Below are 16,063 nucleotides of genomic sequence, written 5' to 3'. Positions count from 1 at the left end.
GTATATGCGTACTTTCCGTTCCAGCCTCATATCTTTGTTTCTCCAGATGACATCCCTCAGACATCCTGACACGTAATTGGCTTTATTTGCTTGCTTTCGGACGCTCTCTTTAACATCTCCATGACTACATATTGCGACTCCCAGATATTGGAATCTCGAGAATTGTTCAATTAGTTCGTTGTTAATTACTAATTTGCATCTTATGCAAAGATGTCAGTAATGTTCGCTTCAATCTTCATCTGCATGTGCCTCATATTTTAAGGACTTGGCGATCGTCATGTCCCATTTTACTTTGTTTGCAGCGGTTCTGAAGAGTTCTATTGTTGTTTTCGACTCCACTGCTTTAAAATTTTCAACCAGGACGTTCTTCGTTTCTCCGATACTTTTTTTCCTTCCACTTTTCCTTGTAGAACCAATAGCATGAACTCATATTTTTCATTTAGAAGTACCATATTTTGAGTAGCCAAAGTAGCTCATTTTTCTTTCCTTCAAAGTGTTAGTAATTTCTTTGTCTTTCTTATCTTTCTTAATGTTTCCGTGTTTGTTACATGTTATCTATGAGATGATCCACATTCATCGGTAACACCATATCCCAAAGCTGGCAAGTCTTTTTTCAGTTGCATCCGTAATTTTCCAGGCTTCAACTCCATATAAAAGAACAGAGCATACGTAACATCTCAATACTCTAGTTTTAAATTATATTCAGTTATATTACAGTTTTCCATTGGATAATACTGTACATATTCATTTTATTGAAAGCGCTTCTGGCGATCTCAATGTGTTGTTTTATTTCAAGTCTGCGTTCCCATTGTTCATTTAGCTCTCATCCCAAATAATGATATCTGGGTACTGTCACTCAACCTGTTCCTTTAACGTAGATTTTTTTGTCTTCAGTCTTGTTCTTTGTAGTGCGATTTACCAAAACTTGCAGTCCTTTTCTGCTGTTCGCAAGGAGTATTGTATCGTCTGCATATATGCAAATATTCTCTAGTTTTCCGTTAAATGACCTTCATTGATATCTGCTTCTTCTTTTTTTTCTTCTTTTTCTTCTTCTTCTTCTTCTTCTTCTTCTTTTGGTATCATATTCCTGAATGGATCTTTGCCTGACTGGCTATGTCCTTCCATTCGGATCTCTCTTTACGTGCCCTTCTCCTCCATTCTCTTATATTCATGGTTTTCAGGTCGTCTTCCACGTCATCCAACCATCTCGTCCTGTGGCTTCTTTTTTTTCGCCTTCCTACCGGCTTCCACTGTAATATCTTCTTTGTCGTTTTCGTATCTTCTTGTCACTGAACATGTCCCAGCCATGACAATCTTTGACTTTTCACAAATCTTACAATATCATACACTTCATTCAGTTCATTAACCTCGTCGTTTCTCCTGATTCTCCATGTGCCGTCTTCCTCTTGCACCGGGCCATATACTTTTCTCATTGATGTCTGCAAGTGCCTCTTTAATCATCTCTTCTGTTTTCTTCCATACAAACACGAAAATCTTTCTAGTAGGAAAAAAGAGCAAAGAAATCTTCATTAAAGGCAAATGTAGCTTTTACAAACTGTCATAAGCTAAGAAAAATATAAAAACAATATATTATTACATATCATATTACATTATCATAATCATATTACAAATCATGTGTTAATAATTTACTGAAGAATTAAATACATACCTCAAAACTTACCATGATTACTACTAAATTACAAGACAAAGTAAAAAACACGAAAATCGGGAAAAAATATGCAAATTATTATCTTCGGTGAACAATACCAAAAATTAAAAATAATAATACCATAAAATCATACATGTCAGGATTTGCAAGAAATGCGACGAAAATATGTATTGAAGAAATGCAGTTTGGATTTTGCCATTATCAGAGAGATATCTCTTGCTACGAAGCAGATTATCTAGATCTGAAAAATGGTGTTAATCACTGGGGGCCACATCTGGATTATACGGTGGCTCTGGAAGCAATTCAAAGCAAAATTCGTGCATTTTTGCCATCCATTTCATCGACTTGTGACACAGTGCATTGTCTTGTTGAAACAATCATTTTTTCTTTAACAAATAAGGCCTTTTCTTTGCGAGTTCGCTCTTTAAACCATGTCGGTTTCCATGTTTTAAATAGTCAATGGAAATAATCCCTTGCGGGTACCAAAATACAAAGGTCGTAGAACCTGTCCGGAGGTTTCTTGCGCCTTTGGTCGCTTTGGACGTCTTTCTTCGGGTGCTGTCCACTCAGATGACTGCCATTGAGATATATCGACGAAAAAACTACGACTTATTCCGACTAAACATGTTCAAATAGCACCGAGATTCATTAATTCGTTGTTATTGGTATTCGTTCTCTCACACTAAAATGTTCATGTATAATAGTCAAAAAGTCAAAATGCTACTTGTTGATAACTTTAAAGTCTCAGCTATTTCTTTCAGCTTCACTTTGTGGTTTTTCATAATAATTTTCAGCATTTCTTCTATTAGTCCTGTCGCCAGGGGGGGTACAACGGCCTCCTTTATTCAGATGGACTTACCCAAGTCTTTTTCATGTATTTTGACCCGTATAATACGAATTTTTTGGGTAACAGTTGATCCGAATGTCGATAAGATTGTTATTGACCAAGAACTTGAGGAATTACATAACCGCGATCTCTCGCAAAACAAAACATTTTTTGGTATTTTTTGGGTCATTCTAAGCAAAATATGTTTCTACAATTTTTTTCGTAGGATGGCTAGTTTTTGAGATAACCGCGGTTGAACTTTCAAAAAATCGAAAAATTGCAATTTTTGAACCCGAATAACTTTTGATTAAAAAATAAAATAGCCAGTCTGCTTACCGCATTTGAAAGTTTAAGTCAAATTATATCGGTTTTAATTATTTGCATTGCTAAAAATTTATTTTTTTATTGTTTAACAAAGCTATAAACACATAGTGTTTCCCGTGCCTTTACATGCATTTTAACGCATGCTACGTAGAAATAGCCTCGATTGCACTAGTACCTATTCTACCTACTCGTTAGCTTTTAAATGAGAAATCATAGAAAACATCACTCACGCACTAGGTGTTTGTAGCTTTGTTTAACAATAACACAATAAATTTTTAGCAATGCAAATAATCAAAACCGATATAATTTGACTTGAACTTTCAAAGGCGCTAAGCAGAATTGCTATTTTATTTTTTAATCAAAAGTTATTCGGGTTTAAACATTGCAGTTTTTCGATTTTTTGAAAGTTCAACCGCGTTTATCTCGAAAACTGAACATCCTACGGGAAAACTTGTTAGAACATTTTTTACTTAGAATGGCCCAAAAAATACAAAAAAATGTTTTGTTTTGTGAGAAACCTCTGTTATGTAATTCCTCAAGTTCTTGGTCAATAACAATCTTATCGACATCCGGATCAACTGTTACCCAAAAAATTCGTATTCTACGGGTCAAAATACATGAAAAAAACTTGGGTAAGTCCATCTGAATAAAGGAGGCCGTTGTACCCCCCCCCTGGCGACAGGACTATATGGATATTCGGGAATAACTGCATCATTTGGCTTTTCGGGGTGCTCAGCATTATTGGTATCGGTACGAATGCGTTTTAATTTATCAAACCATCGTTTAATGATTGTAATCGATGGATCAGAGTCTTGGTAACACTTTTTGAGCCATGATTCAGTTTGGACGGCATTTTTTACCATCAAATAACAGTGATAAATCAACACACGAAATTTGCCGTAAATCTATTGTTTATAAAAATCAGAAACGTAGTGTCAGGTTAAACGCTCTAACTCGGTAAATAATAATCCGAATGCCATGAACATTTTGACAGTATGCTTTTGATGATTACATGGCATTAGATGACATTTTGACATATGCTTTTGAAAGACAAAAGGATTGCCGAAATGCTAATTACCGATGTCTGAGAACAAATATTAAATTAATCCAATAATAACTACATGTTTTATTTTTCAGATATGGATGAGGGTGATCTTCCTCTTCCAGCTGCCCCTGGCAGCGACCATCAGCAAACAGCTCTGAACTACTCAACTTTAGCCAGTGCAGTCGCTTCCGCTAATGGTCCAACCACAGATCCAAGCATTTCCTCGACGGAAACCCTCCTAAGGAACATCCAGGGTCTCCTCAAAGTCGCAGCAGACAACGCACGTCAACAGGAACGACAAATTCACTACGAAAAAGGTACAAATAGTAACATGGTGTATCTTTTATCATTAGCACAATATTATATGTACTTGGCTGCCACGCAGAAGTGTTGAAATCTAAGTTTTCGTGATTTTAGTTTGTAAATATTTATTGAATTTTTGGATATATATTGAGAAGTTAATGGAGAACGGAAAGTTATTTTTTTATATTATTTTTCGTGGCAAGACATCTCATAACTCGACAGTTCGTAACCTCACAAATGGTAGCGGACAATTCGTAACGAAGTCAATTTGTAACGTCATCAATTGGTAACGGCGAAAATACGTAACGGTTTAATTCGTAACGTCAAAAGGGAATTATTCTGTTTATTTTTGTTAACGTGAAAACTAACTTTTATTACAGTTGTTACAATTATTGAAATTACGTTTATCAATTTAACGAACCATCATCAGGATAAATATTTTTAATACATTTCATATTTCGAATATATATATTTTTAAAATCATGTCTTACATTTTTATAGGAATGTAAATTGTTTTAATTATTATAATAATTACTGTTTGGGATGTCATTCGTGTCCAATCCCGTTCAGTAACATGCGCATACATTTAGAGTGCGAAGCAGTAACAACAGCCGACGGTGAATGGATCTACTGGATTACTAACAGCAATAAAAAATTAATTAATGACAGAGAACATTTTTATCAATGAGGAATTTTGTATAATTTACTTGTAGCCTAGTTAAAATAAAGTAAGCAATCCAGCTATGTAAAGATAAAAATATCATCTACAGTCCACTAACATAGTTTCCTGCACATAAAATCTGGTCCTTCGAGCCGGGTTCAAGATTCAATAATTAATTACGCGACGTTCCTCTACGTGTTTCGAAGATTACATGGAATGCAACAAGTAAAAAATGAGAACATTTGGATCTAATGTGACTCAGTTTACCGTGAAAATATTCAGAACATACTTTTCAATCACTCCGTAAATATTATAAGTAGTAATTATTTGGTACTACTAAACTTTCACGAAATTTTTCAATACCAGGAGGATCGAGAATAACTGGACATTTATTGGCGAATATGGGGTGAGATCTTTCCTGTTTACCTAATATTATCGTGATAATCTTTAAATTTATTAATAATTATAGTATGTTATTCTTTATTTGATAGGCATTTTGACATACAAATACATCATTTAAATAATCAAAATGTTAAACTAAAAAAAACTTTATCAAGCAACGTGGTATAATTAATAGTAAAGTATCATTGTTCGAAGAGTTTATTATAAACTCTGAGCAAACAATTAACGAATTACAGGTAATCAAATACCTATTATGAGAAATCGAGGCTCGTTTGGAACGAGAAAACTCTTTATTAAACAACTTTGAAGACTTGCAAGATAAAATTGACCTATTAATCCAACCCGACCAACAGGATGAACAAAGTGACCAAAGAGAATCATTTCAAAATTCTTATTTTAAACACACATCCTTGGCCCTAGCTATATTAAGCAAATTTAGGCATAACTCTAACGAAAGCTTGTGTAATTCAGGGCGCAAAACTTGTTCTAAAAATCGGGGAAATATTAAACTTTCGGAAATTAAATGCCAATATTTAAAGGAGGTTATCAATCGTGGTTAGAGTTCAGCGACTCATACACCGAGCTTATTCATAGAAATACAGTAATAAAAGATGCAGAAAAATTCTATTATCTTAAAACTCATCAATATACATTATTAATTAATCTATTTTTAATTGTTTCATTATCAATTCTTTTTATATATTTCAGACTTAGTTTTATTAATGTTGTTCTGAAGCTATTTTCTTGTGGCATTTTTATAATCAAATATATTGAAATGGGAAATAAGCCATTTTATTTCTTAATATATATAAGGCTTATTTCCCATTTGAATATATTTGATTAGTTTTATTACTTTATAGCGATAATTTTCAAGATACATTTTTTTAAAAATTGATTCTTTTGTTGTCATATTAACAAGAACACATATGCAAAAATATGTATGCAATATATTAAAAAAAAAAGTGGTCTTAAAAAAGGTACATACCATTATTTTTAGTATAGAAATGTATGAACAATGAGTTTTTGTATAAATTCAGTGACACTAAATTTGCTAAAAAACTAAATATTGGCATTTTGAATTATACCGTTACAAATGTGTATAATTACGAACTGTCGCTGTTTGCAAAGTGTCGCTGTTACGAACTCCGTTACGAATTGTCCATTACCATTTTTGTGGTTACGATCTGTGGCGTTACAAACTGTGGCGTTACGGGATGTCATGGAACCATTATTTTTAACGTCTAAATTTGGAACCATGTGAGCATTGAAAATAATATAAGAACAACTCTTCTGGCATCTCGATGTAAAGTAAAAAATTGACAATTAAAGTAGTACCTACTGTAAATTTGACTTGTAGTAAAAATATTTATATTTTTACTGATACTTTACTGTCAGTATTTTCAATAAACTGCCATTTAAAATTTATTTTTTGGAAACAAAGATTCCGTTGTACAGTTCCAAGTATTATACCGACAAACATTTTTACTCGAAGTCTTTAGCAATGACTTTTCTTCGGTAAACTACGCACCATTTTTTACCATAACTTTTGTAAATATAATGAAGCTTCTTCATTTTTCTTCGATGATATTTTTCTTGCGACATTTTTTCATTCGATAATTTACTCTTGGTAATTTTGGAGAGATGGTTATTCACCTGTAAAAACCGTGTCATATTTTTAGTAAACTATCTGGAAAGGTATCTGGTTAAGGTCAATTTCGTTGTTGGTTCGAGCCCACCCTATCCAGAAACTTTCCAATACTCGAACGAATTTACGAGTCTTTCAAGTCTGGTTTCGAGTGATAGGATGAGAGACTGGGTCTAGGTGACGCTCCATGGACTGTAGAGATACTATATTATTTTTTTATGGTATCTTGTATGTCCCTAGTACAGGTAGTTAGGTACCAAATCTAACCTATATGATCTTATTAGCATCTTTATGATTTTTATTACTAGTTGTTTAATGATCCTAACTATTTTGTCCTATTAGATTTCTCATACAATGATTCTTTAGTTATGGTCCTGTATAGTGATTTTTTGAATTAATGAACATATATGTTTAACATGTTGAAGTGAACATTTTTTACTTTCATTAAAAGAAATGTTTTTCGTTGAGTGATATTCTCTTGATATTATCCTAGATCTTCCGCAACCGTTACTTCATTATAATTATCATCAACCTGTACGCGTACACTGCTGAACATAGGTCTACTTCAGCTCTTTCCATCTGTCTATGTCCCATTCAATTTTCATCCATCCAATAAGCAAACGAAAGATTTTTTTAATTCACTCTAAAACTCTAAATTACCAAGCAACCAAATATCACAATTAAAGTATTTCTTGTTTTTTTTACAAAATTCCATACTCAGGAATTCTTAGTAACATTATACTTAATATGTCATGAAAAGTCAGTAAAAGATAAAAAGTATCATTATGTGTATGCGTTTAGTTTTGAAAAAGTAACATACAACTAAGAGGTGCGTTTGTTTGACTTCTTTTTGTACATTAACAAAAACAGAATCCATGGTATGGTGCAACTTTATTTGTGAGAGTTTGAGCAATTTTTTTAAACGTAAAAATATGTATAAACACCATATATGAGACGTGCAACGTGCATTTTAGCCAATTAGAAAATGATATGGTACTTTGTTTTCCTCTTATTAATGTTCTATTCAAATACGTATCTGAACTCTATTAGGTACTTAGCAAGATTATGAAACCTCTATTGGTTTCTGTCTACTAAGTATCAAAATGTTGATATTCACTGATATTCTTTTGCTTACCTTTTTTGCGATTACTGATTTCCTCCAATATTACTAACCAATTTTCTCCATTGGTCCCTTTCTTGAGCTGGTCTAAGAGTTTCACGGAATGAGTGGCCTGTTGAATTCTGAATTTAATCATGCCATCTGGTTGGTTAACGTGAACGTCCTCTTGGTCTTCTTCTCGAAAAGTTTTCAGAAAACAATTAGTCTTTCTAAATTATTATCAGTTTCGTGAACTACGTGGCCAAGGAACTGTACAATTCGCTGTAGACACGTTGTGGACAGCCTTTTTTAAAACCATTTAAGTTGTTAAAAATAGAAACGTTTGTCTCAGGATGATCACATCTCAAAGACATCAATTTTTTTGGCACCATTATGCGCGAATCCAAGTTTTGGTATCCTAGTCCAAGTTTTTGCCTAGGATACCAAGAATATTTTGGACAGACAGAGTGACCAATACAGAGGTATTGAGTCGAATGTGTAAGGTGATGCAATTTTAGCAATTGTTGAAAGTAAGAAATCGTCATATCTGGGCCATGTGTTTTGTAATGATAAGTAGTCTACTACAACTTATAGTGGAAGGCTCGATTTAAGGTAGAAGCGGGTACGGCAGGAAGAAAAATCGTGGCTGAGAAATTTAAGGGTATGGTTTTAAACACCGGAAGCAGCAAATATGATACATGCGGCATAAAACAAAGAATCATATCATACGATGGAAAATGGACACGACTTACAAAGAAAAAGTAGAAGAAGAAGAAGAAGAAGAAGTATTTCTTTGTCTTCACTTGGGATACCTAGGTTTTGCGATCCCTATTTTTTCGTAATTAAAACCCACCGATATTCGATATTGTGGTCTACCAATTTACATTTTCCTTTCTTGGGATCAAATAATGTCCTTTCATCCTTACTCGTCTTTGCTAAAGGTTATTTGTTATTAGTGAAAGTTTTGTCTGAAAAGTCACCTTGTCATGGAACCACAAGATTCTGTTTCTCACACCCCTGTTTATCAATTGACTGACTTAATTCTTAATACACTGGTTATTACTAACGAATAATATGTTACTAACATATAACTAATAATAAACAATCATAAATACCATCATTTTATACCAAATATATTATTAGAACAACTCCTGTTCTAATAACATATTTTTTATCTCCATAAAAAATGCTCAAACTTTCCATATAATGAACCTAGCTAGCCTCCGATAATAGGCCTTGAGCCCACACTTAAAAAAGTTATTAACTCCCTTATGAGACTGCGTTTATCCAGTCATTCATGTCGAATCGGAAAACTTTTCTAATAGGGAAGATTCTCGAAAGGGGGGCGGAGAGAAAATACATGAAACCGTCAACTTTGCAGTGTCCCACAAGTGGAGTACCCTTAAAAATTTGTCGGACAATGTTACAAGTAAATTAAAGTATTTTTATCAAACAATCCTGCAAAAAAATCATCATTTATATTTCCATAGTGGCACGAGTCATTTCCCCCATATGGGGGGCACGAGTCATAAAATTTATACCCTCACAGCTGATTTTTGCAGGATTGTTTGATAAAAATATTTACAATTTACTGGTAACATTTTCTGACCAATTTTTAAGGATACTCCAGTTGTTGGACACACCAAAGTTTAGAAACTCCCCAAAATTTTCCATATTAAAAAAGTTGTCCAACTAGACATGAATAACCGAATAAAAAAAGTCCCATGAGAGAGGTAATAACTTTTTTAAGTGTGGGCCCAAGGTCTATAATAATATAACCTGTAAAAATAAATCTCCAAGCACCGATATTGTGCACATATCGTTTTATTCGTAATAGTATTTCTAAGTTTAGCTTTTATAGATGTAAATACGATACATAGCTGACTGTAGCTAAAGAAAGAATGTTAAAGTAATTGTAGGTAAACTGACAACTGACAGCTTAGAGTACTTTAAAGAAGTGGGCACGCAATTGAACAAAAAGGGGGACTGACCCGGTGGTTCAGTGATGGAATTTTTTAGTATTCTGTCAAATGTTGATTTTAGTACTATTTAGTGATGTGCCATTCTTACAAGTGTTGTTAGACGTAGACGTTTATTTAAATAACCCTAGTTAATTTAACTTAAATATTTATACATATATATGCCAAGTAACATGGAAACTTTATTTTGATTCTACTACCAATGAAGATAATTCAGCATTTTTATTACTCTTTTAATTTTCATTTAAAACTTTCGATTAAATTGTGTTTGTTTAATAATTTGAAAAATAAAAATAATTTATACATAAATCGCTGCTCATTTTCTTTAAATATTTTTCATTTGTGTAATCATCAAATTATTTTTTATTTTTTAATTTAATTTAATATAATGAGAACTAAATAGTTAAGCTGTTTCCAAATTTACTTTCAATAAAAGATGGTACTTCCCATTCAGTTAAACATTCAATATAAAATGAACACTAGGCAAAAATTGAATGATGTCTTTTACATCCGGCTCGAAGGACCACACGTGAAGAAGACTAAAGAAACATTCTTTTGGCATCCTTAGGATGATTGGTAAAAGCTGGTGACACAAGTTAATTTTAAGATGGTGACGATTGGCACTCCTTTGACTTGGCATTCTTCTGTAAGCAACTTGATTGCTATAACACTAGGCGTCTGACTGTTAATAACAGGGATGTAATGGGTCTTGTATTAAAGGTCTTCCTACGAATTATACAAACCATAATACAGCAAATGTGAATGCTAATCATCACATACACGGTTCTAATTCCGCATAAAATGGTTTAGGAACTAGAGAAACCTTGTTTGCCCTAAATATACTGGCACAGAGATGCATATATGTCAACCAAGATATGTATGTCTACTTCATTGACTATTTTAAGGTCTTTAACAATGATAAGCATGAGAAGCTACTGGAAATCTTATTTCTTAGAAGAAATCAGTTTTACTGTACATCAAAGACAGTAATCTAGTTTACTCAAGACCAAATACATTACACTAAATCATATAACGAAAGCTTTAACGCAAGAAAGTAAAAAGATTCTGAAAAATATAATGATTATTTTTTACAACGCTCTTCTTAGAACTTCTTTGGTCTACTATTAGCCGTTTCTTGGACGCAAGGAATCATTGCCCCAAAGTTGATCTAGTCAGTTGGTATTGAATCAGGTCTGAATGGTGAGTAATGCAGCAATTAAATGCTTTTAGAAACTAAAAACTGATCTGTGGAAGATTGCACCACAAATAAGACTCTATGCGGAGTTTGATTTCTTCAAAATTTTTAAAAACTCCTATCAAACAAATTATTCAATGTTGTTCTAAACTCACCTGTAAAACTATTAGAGAATTTTGACATTTTTACAGTAGTCGACAAAAACATTGTTGTTTTCATCCATTTTACAACACTAACATGTCAAAGACCTTGAATTAAACGTGTCTGTCTTCCTTTCCCAAACACAACTTCTCCGTTGTTAGAACAGATAGAATGACAAATGAAGTGTCGAATGAGAGTTTATAACCCAAAGTTGGCATTGTAGGTGAGAAATTTGACTTTGGACTTCCGGTTTCATAGTTGCAACCGGAAGTACTGTTTTAAAGTCGCTGAAATAGTACAAGCGATATATTATTCGACAAGCCTTAGCAAGACAAGCACAAATATACACACTTTCGATTGACCGATAAGCTGTCAAAAATGATTTGAACTTAGTGAAATCATCAATTGACACAAAGTTTCAAGAAGAGTTCAAATATCGACTTCCGATACTTCTGGTCGCGTTGGATGAAAACCTAGGACTTACCAAGTCCAATTGCTTGTTTTGGGCAAGAAGCACGTGATTATAATTATTTTTAAAAAGTACATATTTTTATTGTATTTGTCGAAAAATATTTCTAAACTCTTTTCGCGGTGTCTATAGTTTGTATAGCGTAATTTTAATTTGTTAATTATCGAAACCCTGTTCTCTCACTAGAAAAGAAATGATTTTTTTGACAAAACAATGAAAATATTGATAAAATAAAAAAAGTATTGTCCAGATTCTAGTAAACGTTTAATACTTTTTTGCAGCCATGCCTTCAAAAAAAATCTACTCTATTAATATTATCTTTACTGGTATAATTCCGTACACTTTTCAATGTTACTTGGTTCATTTGAAAATTTTGATATATACTTCTACACTGTAATATAGCAAACCCTTACTAATCCAAGTTTTAATACTTTCAACAATCATTTATATATTTTTCAAAGACTGATTCAGAAACTAGATGCTGTCCTGCGTCTGCTTTATGAAACCTAGTAGTACTTTGGGGGTGCGGCCCAAAAGATCAACTGTCATCAACACGCCCAACTTCACGCGCAACTTTGATACATACAAAATGCATTGGTACCAAGTTGGATACGACCCTGTCATTCACAGCAACTAGCATAAATAATAATATTAAGAAAAAGAAATATATAGAATATTATAGAAATTGAATTAATGATGTATCAAAGTTGCGCGTGAAGTTAGGCATGTTGATGACAGTTGACATTTTGGGGTCGACCTGTACTTTGCGTTGGAGGTGCAAAAACTTGGATTGATTCTTGTACAAAGAACTATACGTATATCAAAATTTTCTACGCACCAAAAAAATCATACCGGCGATTTCACATTGTGAAATAAGGTTGAATTTTAGCTTTAGGTAAACTCTGTGTGATGTACATGTTAACAATTCAAAATTGAAATAAACAAAATTATTAAAATATCTACATTGTTTCATTTCTTTAAATTCTCGGCTAGGGGAGCGGTTTAAGACGCTTAGTAACGGTATATACAGACTATTTTTTTTTAGCATTTATACCGCACCAAAAATTTTTATTCGATTCCATATATTTTGCAAAATTCAAATGTATTTTTTTTTTTAATTTCCAAGTGGGCCGGAAATTGTTATTAAAATAACTTATATATAAAAAAACTAGTTCCCGGTTCTCTTCGAATAAAATTTTTTTAGGCATATTTTATAAAATATTATTTTCTCAAAATAATTTTTCGAAAAATGCTTTCTTTTGGATTGGTGATTTTTTGATTTTTTTTATAAAACTACTAAATAAATTGCAATTTTACAAAAAGTTTATAATCATTAAACGTTAAAGTGCAAGTTTGAATATTTTGACAAGGATAAAATTTTTTTATCTCGCTAAAAACGCGATGGAGTCAAATATAACGAATACGCGGAAATCTTCGTTTAAATTTTAAACTAATTTTTTAAAAGGTAGGAAGCACTTATCGTTATCAAAATACTTGTACTTATATTTGAAGGTTTAGAAATTATAAAGCTTTTTGTAGAATTGCAATTTATTTAGTAGTTTTTTTAGAAAAAGAAATCCAAAATCTGTAATTAAGGCATTTTTTTCAACAAAAAATTGAAAGTAACTCGAAAAGGAAGCATTTTTCGAAAAATGACAAGAGAGAACAAATATTTATTTGGATGAGATACGCTTAAAAAATTTACAAAGCATTTCGAGAAATTGTTTTTTGTTTATAAGTTATTTGGTAATAACAATTATCGGGCCCCTTGGGAAAATTAAAAAAAAATACATTTGAATTTTGAAAAAAGGGTTTGGGTACGGTAGAAATGCAAAAAAATTAGTCGGTTTATGCTGTGCTTATAGGGGTAGACCGCTTGCCTATTAGCCTCGTCCTTTTTCAGTTCATTCTCAATTGGCAAGTTTTTCTTTCTGTTTGGAAAAAGAGTTACAAAGTAGGTAGGTGGCACGTTTTATTTTCTTATTTTTATTATTATGAAGCAAATTTTTGCTGTTTTGAGTGAAACTTGAGCTAACACAGATACTAAATTCCAGCACTGAATCATGCGGATTAGTTGCTCTCTGTCACTCATCAAAAATGGGGTTGGGATAAATGTGCCTTAATTTGCAGGTCATTCGCCAATAAAAATGACGTAATTGATTATATAAAAGTGTAGTTTATGTCATAAGTAGCCACGTTCTATTCCATTTGAAATATAGTCCTGCTCCTTCTGGAATTCATCTTGATTTCCAGCCCGAAGTTTCATCTTGATCTAACTTGAATCACATTAGCAAAAATGATATATTGTAAGTAAACGATTGCATTTATTTTCAATTCAAGCTCCACCATTGCTCTATACGCATTTCGAAGTACCTCTCATCAGGAGCACTTTGTGGTACACTTCGACCAGAATAGGAATAGACATGAGCTGCGCGTAAACCGAAGAAGAGTTAAAGATTTCATTTAAAGTTTAAATCATAGAGTTACCACGGTTCCTACATATTGACTGATTTCTTTTGAAATGTTATTCACATGAATCATTGTTTGTAACGAGTTGTATCTAACTATTTAAAATTTGTAAATTTTACATGGTTAGTTAAAAATGTTCAGGTACTATAAATTCTTATTATCGAAATAATCTAAACAATCTGTTGTGACTAGTCTGTAATTCGCGTCTTCTTTGAACATTGTCACTGAACTTTGAATATTAACTTATATGGCGGCATCAAATAATGGCTCCTTTGAAATGAAATCATTCTCAATGATTGTTACTTATCTACAATTTTTTTTCACCCTTCTACGGAAAGATTTTAAAGAACTCATCCGATAATTTTTGAATACAATTAAAAGTGAAATCTACATTTCTTGTTCCAACATAATTTTCTAGTACTGCCTAGACAATCCCTTTAAGGTTTAAATCTGGATGATATTATTGGAGCATCAACACGTTATGTCCGTTATTTCTCATAATGGGATCAAAAGCATATTTCGGTTTACTTTATTTTATAAAGGCATACAGATCTGGTCTTATGCTTTATCATCTTGAGTATTATGATAAGGTACATTATCTATTAAGACGATACTGTTGGGAGGTAGATTACTTAATAACTTTTCTTCTAACCTACTTCGTTCCCTGCTTCACAATAATTAAATGTTGGTCCTTGGAAAGGGGTTTTTTTAAGTCCATTGTTCGTTCCATCAGTCCCACTATTACTATACGACTATGACCTGCAAGTAAATACTTTTCATCAGTATACACAATAAATCTTTTTTATTGTTTAATCTGTCTTACATACTATAATCATCAAGGTGTCTTATATCTTGTTTTTACATCATTCGATTATTTTCTGTTTTTTTTTCTAATGAAACGAGATAATCCTAATTTCCAAACGCATAAATGATTTACCACCTTTTTAATCAAATTCTTCAATGAATCTCTTATGCATGTTATTCATAGAGGGCACTTGTTTTCAGTTATATGAAGATTTATAATTTGCCGACGTAACAGACCTTGTTCAACTGTAATTTTATTTTTGAACATTTTGTCCGTCTCTTATTATAGTAGGGGAGCAAAGAATCCAATAAATGACGCTAGTATCACAATAAACGGTACCCAACTTGAAAAAGTAAACGAATACAAATACTTGGGAACCCTTATCAATGAAACAGGTGAACAAAATCACGAGATAAAAAGACGTATTGAAATTGCCAGGTCTACTTTTATAAAAATGAAAAAAATATTTTTAATCGTGATATTAGTATTCATATACGAACTAGAATGTTAAAATGCTATGTATTTAGTACTTTGCTCTACGGTGTTGAGTCATGGACTCTTAAACAGAGGAATATTAAAAATCTTGAAAGCTTTGAGATGTGGTGCTATCGCCGTATACCAAGAATAAGTTAGGTGGATAAAATTACAAATGAAGAAGTAATACGCAGAATAAATAACGAGCCAGAAGTTCTACTGAATATAAAAAAGAGAAAACTTGAATACTTAGGCCACCTGATGAGGGGACAAAAGTACACATTCCTACAAAATATAATGCAAGGAAAAATCCAAGGACGAAGAAATCCAGGCCGTAGAATAATGTCATGGATGAGAAATTTGAGAGAGTGGTTTGGCTGTACCACTAACGAATTGTTCAAAACAGCAGTAAATAAAATTAGAATCGCCCTAATGATATCCAATCTCCGATAGGAGAGGCACTCAAAGAAGAAGAAAGTATGCTAAATGTGTAGTCACTCGAGCGTTATGGGGACATATTGGGTTGTGAAGAGTAGGTCCTAAAACCAAAAAAAGTT

At 32.6% G+C, this 16,063-nt stretch overlaps 1 protein-coding gene across 2 annotated transcripts in view; it reads left to right on the top strand.

The window, feature by feature from the left end:
* The window catches only part of LOC114330076 (dachshund homolog 2), a 1,215,300-nt gene that overhangs the window by 587,525 nt on the left and 611,712 nt on the right, over positions 1-16,063 (top strand). For both annotated transcript variants that reach the window (XM_050657910.1, XM_050657909.1), the window contains exon 7: positions 3,957-4,181. In XM_050657910.1, the coding sequence (XP_050513867.1) occupies positions 3,957-4,181 (225 nt within the window). The remainder of the gene's footprint in view (positions 1-3,956; positions 4,182-16,063) is intronic.

The sequence above is a fragment of the Diabrotica virgifera genome, chromosome 8 (genome assembly GCF_917563875.1).
Source record: "Diabrotica virgifera virgifera chromosome 8, PGI_DIABVI_V3a".
Lineage (NCBI taxonomy): Eukaryota > Metazoa > Arthropoda > Insecta > Coleoptera > Chrysomelidae > Diabrotica > Diabrotica virgifera.
Note: the sequence above shows the minus strand (reverse complement) of the source record. Positions and strands in the feature narration are given on the sequence as shown.